This window comes from Glycine soja, chromosome 12, assembly GCF_004193775.1.
Source record: "Glycine soja cultivar W05 chromosome 12, ASM419377v2, whole genome shotgun sequence".
NCBI lineage: Eukaryota > Viridiplantae > Streptophyta > Magnoliopsida > Fabales > Fabaceae > Glycine > Glycine soja.
The window spans coordinates 9,877,190-9,884,714 of record NC_041013.1 but is presented as its reverse complement, the minus strand read 5'-3'; the positions used below and the strand labels follow the sequence as shown (position 1 = coordinate 9,884,714).

The window sequence follows — 7,525 nt, the reverse complement described above, 5'->3', positions numbered from 1 at the left end:
GATACAGAGCCTTGGATTTTGTATTTCGATGGTTCGAAACACAAACATGGAACTGGAATTGGAGTTTTAATAATATCCCCCAATAAAGTTCCAACTAAATTCAAATATAAAATCAAAGGGCTTTGTTCTAATAATGAGGCTGAGTATGAGGCTCTAATTACAGGCCTTGAAATTTTAATTAGCCTGGGGGCAAGAAATGTTAACATAAGAGGTGATTCAGAATTAGTGTTGAAGCAATTAACACGAGAATACAAATGTGTTAATGAACACTTAGCAAAATATTTTATTATGGCAAGTTCTCTTTTGAATCATTTCGATTACATTAACATTGAGCATATACCTCGACAAGAAAACCAAGAAGCAAATGATTTAGCCCAAATAGCTTCAGGGTACAAAATGTCGAAGGAGAAATTAACTCAGTTGATCGAAATAAAAGATAAACTGGTGTTACAAGAGCCATTAAGCACTAAATTGCCAATGCCAAAACTTGTGGGGGCAAGTACACCACAAAATAATGAAGATGAAAGCATGGATGATCTCCAGGGAAAAATTCAAATTTTGGCCATTGACAATATGTTAGATAATGATTGGAGAAAGTCCATTGTTGAATATTTGGAAAATCCAATAGGTAATGTGGCTCGAAAGATTAAATATACGGCTTTAAATTACGTGATTGTGGGAAATGATTTGTTTAAAAAGACTGCAGAAGGAGTGTTGCTAAAATGTCTAAGTGAATCAGAAGCATACTTGGCAGTTTCCCATGTTCACAGTGGGGCCTGTGGTTCGCATCAAGCAGGTCATAAAATGAAATGGCTTCTATTTCGACAAGGTTTGTATTGGCCTTCGATATTAAAAGACTGCATAGAATTTGCTAAAGGCTGTCAGGAATGCCAAAAGCATGCAGGGATACAGCATGTACCTGCTAGTGAGTTACACTCCATAATCAAACCTTGGCCTTTCAGAGGATGGGCTTTGGACCTAATTGGTGAAATCAAGCCTGCTTCTTCTAAGAACCAGCGTTATATTATAGTTGGTATCGATTATTTTACAAAATGGATCGAAGCAGTCCCTTTGCCAAATGTTGATCAGGAAGCAGTAATTAGTTTCATTCAAAATCATATTATTTATAGGTATGGTATTCCTGAAACAATTACCACTGATCAAGGTTCAGTTTTTACTGGACGAAAAATGCAAGAATTTGCCCAAAAAACTGGCTTTCGATTATTAACCTCAACACCATATTACGCGCAAGCAAATGGTCAGGTCGAAGCAGCCAATAAGATTGTAATTAACTTGATTAAAAAACACATTGCCCTAAAGCCAAGAAATTGGAATAAAACGTTAGATCAAGTTCTATGGGCATGTAGAAATTCTCCTAAGGAATCAACTAATACTACCCCATTTCGACTGACTTATGGGCATGATGCTGTACTTCCGGTCGAAATACATTTGCAATCAGCCAGGGTACAAAAACAAATGGACATTCCAATCGACCATTATTGGAAAATGATGTCAGATGAGTTAGTTGATTTAGATGAGGAGAGATTAAGAGCATTAGAAGTTTTGACTAAACAAAAAGAAAGAGTTGCTAAAGCTTATAATAAGAAAGTAAAGTCAAAAACTTTTAATGTTGGAGATTTAGTTTGGAAGGTTATCCTGCCCATAGATAGTAAGGATCGAGCCTTGGGCAAATGGTCCCCAAATTGGGAAGGACCGTTTAAAATAATTCAGATCTATTCGAATGGTGCTTATGAGTTAGAGGAGCTAACCCCTCAGAAACGTACTTTGAGCATAAATGGTAAGTATTTGAAAAAATATAAACCAACACTGCTCGAAGTTAAAATAAGCATAGAATAAGAGAAATACGGGAAACATAAAAATGGCGATAACAGTAAATTGCCACGAAAGGGCATGTGTCAATATTACATCGAAAAGTAGAATCGAAATATAGAATTCGAAATAAAGAAATCATAAGTTCTACTAAGTCATGACCAAATCCTCATACAGCTTTTTCAAGGTGGTCATCTCTTTAGTTAAGACCTGGTCAGCACTCTCCATAACCCTTGCCTCATCTGCTACAGCTTGAGATGCGCTAAAGGCCTTCAGGCCTTCCCTCCCTTTTTCAGCAACCAGTTTCTGAATCGAATTAGCGGCCTTCTCCTGGAGTTCTTTGCGTTTGGCCTGCTCTGTTACAATTTTCTGCCTTAGATCATCGACCTGAGACAGCAAATTCGTAATAGTTGCCTCCCAGGAGGAGATGTTATCATCACAGGCTTTGATCTCAGAAGATCCTTCTTTCGCCTCTTTGGTGAGACGTTCGACTTCATGTTGAGCAGCTCGGGCTTTCTCGAGCAGAAGGATATGTGCCTGTTTCTGGGCATCCAGTCTGGCGCCATTTTCGCGTTTTTTCTGCACAGTACTTGCAAATTGGTCAATGATGGCCTCGATTTGGATAACTTTGCCTAGAATCTCATCAGAGGTAAGGGGGTTGTGCAATTTCTTCAAAAAGTTCAGGTGCCCAAAGGCAGCAGAGGGGTTCTCTTCAATGGATTTAAGCACATCTTCCCGTGCGTATTCCATGGATAACTTCAAGAGCAGAGAATCTTGGCGTACTGAAGAGTTTATTTCGGCATCAGATGAGGACGAAGCGCCAGGAATCTTTTCACTTGAGGTGTTGGCTTGACTTGTGTTCAGCAGGAGTCGAAGGGCTGCAGCAGGGTCTTCGTCTTGCATTTGAATGAATGTATCTTCTGCAATCCCTATGCTAGCGGAAAGCTTAGATGTTGAAGACGCCGGGTAAATGTCCGAACCTCCAGCTTCAGCCTCTTTTATGGCCTCTTCATCGGAAAAGTTTTCTTCGGATGAACTTTTCTGACTCGATCCATGAGGACTGCTGGATCCAATGCCTTGACCTTCACCCTGTTCCTCAACATTCACTGCATCCGTCTCAGGAGCGGGAGATGTTCGAGCATGTGAGGGTATTTCTTCTACAGAAACATTTTGTTGTACCTGATTCGAATTATCATGGAAAAAGGTTAACAAATAGTTTCGTATAAGCTATGATTTAAAACACATTAAGAGGATGATACCTCGACGGCAGGTTGTTCTTGTGGTGAGTCCGGTTGATCGACAGGGTTGCCCATCTCAGCAATAGAAGGAGTAGCCTCTACTTCAGTGCCGTCAATATCGGTCGAAGGTGGTTGGACGTCAATAGGTTGATTGTCACCTTGTTCTTTTGAAGGCTTGGTTTTTTTCTTTTTCTTCTTGATTGGCTCACCACCCTCAACAGCCACAGAAGGTTCAGGCTCGACCTGCTTCACTTTCTTTTTCTTCTTAGGCATTTGAGCCTGGGAATTGCCTGCCTCTGTTTGTTCAGCAGACTTGGTCGAAGTCGCAGGTAATTTTCTTTTTCTTATAAGAGGTCTTTCCTCTTCTTCCTGCATTACGAGGGTAAAGAATTGTCAGAATATAGACTTGAAAGAAAGCTATAATATTGACATTAGAAATAAAACTTGCATCTTTCTCTTCGTCTAATTCGACGACCGCATGCTTCGAGCGTTTTGAAGTCGTGGTAGTATCAATGCTATCATCTTTCTTTTGACTCTGAAAAATAAAGAAATATGAGGCAAGACGTTAAGAGTAAAAGATAAGTTCAGAAGAGTTACCTTCTCTTCTTGTTTCCCTTCTTGGATCTTCACCCCAGTAGGTTTCTTGGGTCTCACATCAGCTCGAGACGTTTCAGCACTTTTCTTCATCATGATTGTTTTGCCTGAAAGTAAGAATATTAGAAAAGGCAAAAATATATATCAATTTAGAAAGTCAAAAGTAATTTAATACCTCGAGCTTGAAGGTTTGAGCGAATATTCTCGACCGTTGGTTGTGTAAAACCACTCTCAAGCCTGGAGATCATGATAGTAGTGTCTCCAATTGAACGGGTCGAATAATATTTCTCCCACCAGGTAACAAACCCCATGGTGCAGAAGTGGGAATGGTTGAACTCAAAAGGATGCAGGTTATAGTTTTCATCAAGAGAAATCTTCAAAAACTTCTTGAAAGTCTTTTCCGAAAGATTGGCCCCTCTTATGACGTCTCGAGGATCTTCGAACAAGCTTTTAGGACGGATTTGCGAGAGGCCAAATTGTCTTGAAACCAAATTAGGCTGGTATCCAACCAGGCCTAAATAGTTCGATTGAACACCTGTACGACAAGACAGGATCTGTGGATTCAAGTAAAATGACCATATTTCGTTCACTTCTTCTTCATTGTCCGGATCGACAGCAGGAAAATAGTCAGTGAACCAGGCCGGGCCAACCTCTCGACTAATGAATGGAGCATGTTGGGGAAGAAACTTGTCAAAGCTCAGAAAAATCCTCATGTACTTTAGGAACAGCTTTTGTGAGTTTTGATCTAAGGTCTTGGGTGTTAATCGAAGTGCTCTCTGGCCTTCGATCGAGCGATTTGTAACTTCTTCAGCATAATCTTGTGGGATTATTAATCCCATTTCTTGTTCGAAAGTGGCATTAAGCCACAATTGGAGAAGCCACATAGGCCCGGACACTAAGAAGGAAGACCCATCCTTCGATTTCTTCAGATCATCGCATGCCTCACCAAGCGATTCGTATAGCACTGCTAACAAGAGGCGTCCAAATCCAAAGTTCTGACCTTCATGAATTTGTAATGCCATTGGAATAAATCTTTTGGCTACTTGCAAGGATTTCGTGCAGAAGACATAGTGGGATAGCCACAGGGTTAAGAAGGCTACGTGCTCTTCATCAGAAACCTCCTCTTCGACGGGTCCTTTGTGTTCAGCTATATATTTGGAAAAGGTATTCTCCTTATATACTAGCTTGATATTGTCACTAGAATTAGTGGGGTCATAAGTTTCTCCGCTAGGCTTAAGGCCTGTGAGGGCGGCTACATCTAAGAGAGTGGGGGTCATCATACCACATTTAAATTGAAAGGTGTTGGTAGAAGACTCGAAAAAGTGCATAGCTGCTATCAGCATTTCTGGTCGATATTCAGGACCAGATCGAGAGAATTGTATCAAATCAAAGATGCCATGTGTCTTCCAGAAATCCTCATACGCTTGTTCGACTCGATCAAGCCAAGGTAGGTAATCCCTATGGGCTATTGACGGGGCGGATCGAAAGAGTTTGTGGGGTTTGCTTAAACAATTAAAGTTGTAAGGCTCACTATCAAAAATCCTAGGTTCGCAAGTTGGGTAGCAGGAAAATACCTTGTTCATTTTACTCGAAAGTGATGCTTGGTCTGGCAGGGGTCCACCGAAAGCGTAAACTGTTCTTTCCACTGCGAAAGGGATCATCACCTCCGATTCCCAGGTTTCTGTGTGTTCGGCGTCACCATGTGGTTCTGGAACCACCTTTTCTCCATCAGTCCTGACTGTAAAATGGTGCCATTTCCCAGCAAACGGAACTGCTTGTCCTTGCGACATTGTAAGAAATCTGAAAAGGGATGATTTTCTCGTGAAGGGTTTGGTAGCTGTTGGAATCAGTAAGTAAGAACTTGGATTCGCAAAGAACAGTGGCAAAGTTCAGGGATACGGTGAGGTTGATGAAGAAAGGAATAACAGTTATCTGAAAATAAGAAAGCTTCGTCGGAGATAATGGATACGAATTAGAAGAAGAAGGGTCTCGGAAGCAAAGAAGAAGAAAGGTTTTTAAGCAGAGAAGCTGAAGGGTTTTTGTCTGGAGTTTATGGCACTGTTTATGGAGTTTTCGTTTTTAAAAGGGGAAAAAAACAATATAATAATAATCAATGGTCAAAAATCAATCACATCAGATTTCCCTTTTGACTCCCCAGCGTGACACGTGTCCCACTCTGCCTAGAAAGGTGGAATTAATGATGGGTAGTGGGAGATCGAGGCGACGGTTACCAGTAAACGTGCCATCGTGTCGCCGTTCCAGGGAAACTGTTAGAAGAAGAGAAAAAATGTCAACTTCTCATCTTCCTTCGATCTCGAATCGAAGCAGACATTTTTTGGGGGCAATTTGTTAGCCCATATTTTTTGATGAGCTAAAAATATGCTCTAAATACGAATTTTGTTGGATACTGTTCGAATCGAAAAGAAAGAAGAGTCTATTGAAAGGGATTCACAGGTTCAAGGAAGTATTTACGAAATATAAGGCTAAGACAAGAAGGAGGGCTTCGAACCATTGGGCGATTCGAGCTGGTGTATGGTCGAGTCGAAGTCAAGGCAGCAAGATTTCTGGACTTAGCACAATTTCTGACAAAACTTCACAAAATCAGTTCGACTTCGAGCAATGTGGATAACCGTTCTAAGGAGCAGTTATGTGCATATAAGGTGTACGTAGCAGGACACTTGGCATTAGGATAGTGTTCGACCGTTAGGGCAGTTTATTTTCGAATGTCTATATATAGCAGTTTTTAGTCAGATTTCGGGGTCGCAAATCATTTATACAAATCCTTATACACTCAAAGTACCCAGCGCAGAGAGAAACGAGTACGCAAGGAGAATGTATGTTTGTGAACCATTTTAAATTTCTATAAACTTTACATTTCGAATGCAATGCAATTTACGTTTCACTTTATAATTCCTGCCTTTTAAATGGTTCATTCGATCGAATGAACTCGCTGATCCTTTAATTTCTGCATTTTACTTTTCTCTTGTCGAGTTACTTCCAGCATTTCGATCCTGTCAAACAATTTTACTTCCTGTAAGTCTCAAACCAGTAAATGTTTGTTGCAATGATGAACATTAACGGTTCTACATCTAAAGCAAACACACAAATGGCATGCTCCTGAGATTCACTAGTTGATCTCGCAAGCAATTAACTTAGACTAGCGGTTGTTTACCAAATTCCAGCGTAAACAATGGGACATGGCTTTAGTTCAAACTTCAAACTCTAGAGCACAACAGGTCCTTCACTTGGATTATTTGCCCATTAGTCATCAGGCATGGTCCACCATTGGATGCACGAGGAGGACTAGTACTTTTATCTTTCTGAATTTTTTGCTCCTGTCAAGTGTCAACTTTACTGCATGTGCATTAAATTAAAAGCTAAAACTATAGTTTTCCCTCCATAAATTCATATATTAAGATGTAAGTAAAGTTATGTCAATTTCGAACCTATACACTAGAAAACACAGTACCTATAAAAGTTGTGTAGTGATTATTTTAGGATAAATATGCCTCTTACATATCACCCTTCATTAACATCTCTTCTCATCGGTATCAATATAGATAGCAAAATCGAAGAGCAGGTACCGAAATAGTTTGGTAGGACCTACTGAAATCAGGTGGTGAAAAGTGTGTAAATGTAAGATAGTACTTGTACAGTTGTATGAGTTAACATGATTGCTTATTCTCTTTGGGAAAATAAAATAATTAGAGTGTTTCAAGTCCTGATCTATTTTAATTTGGATGAATAAGTGGATGTTTGAATGTGTTTGTAGAATTGATTTTGAATCAATGTGATTTTATAGAATTGATTTTAAGTAAATATGAGTTTGTAATAATTTGATTTTTGTTTATTGGATAGTAGAT

General features: G+C 39.7%; 1 protein-coding gene across 1 annotated transcript; it reads right to left on the bottom strand.

Moving 5' to 3' along the window:
- Positions 1 to 1,980: 1,980 nt before the first annotated feature.
- LOC114378686 lies at positions 1,981 to 3,341 on the bottom strand. The gene is made up of 2 exons (XM_028337327.1): positions 3,090 to 3,341; positions 1,981 to 3,009 (listed from the first exon to the last, which is right to left on the bottom strand). The coding sequence occupies exons 1-2, from the start codon at positions 3,339 to 3,341 to the stop codon at positions 1,981 to 1,983; spliced, it is 1,281 nt and encodes a 426-aa protein (XP_028193128.1).
- Between the last annotated feature and the right edge of the window lie 4,184 nt (positions 3,342 to 7,525).

Coding starts and splice junctions, on each gene's coding strand:
- LOC114378686 (XM_028337327.1), bottom strand. CDS start 3,341: ATGCCTAAGAAGAAAAAGAAAGTGAAGCAGGTCGAGCCTGAACCTTCT. Junction 3,010..3,089: donor AAGAACAACCTGCCGTCGAG/GTATCATCCTCT, acceptor AATTCGAATCAG/GTACAACAAAATGTTTCTGT.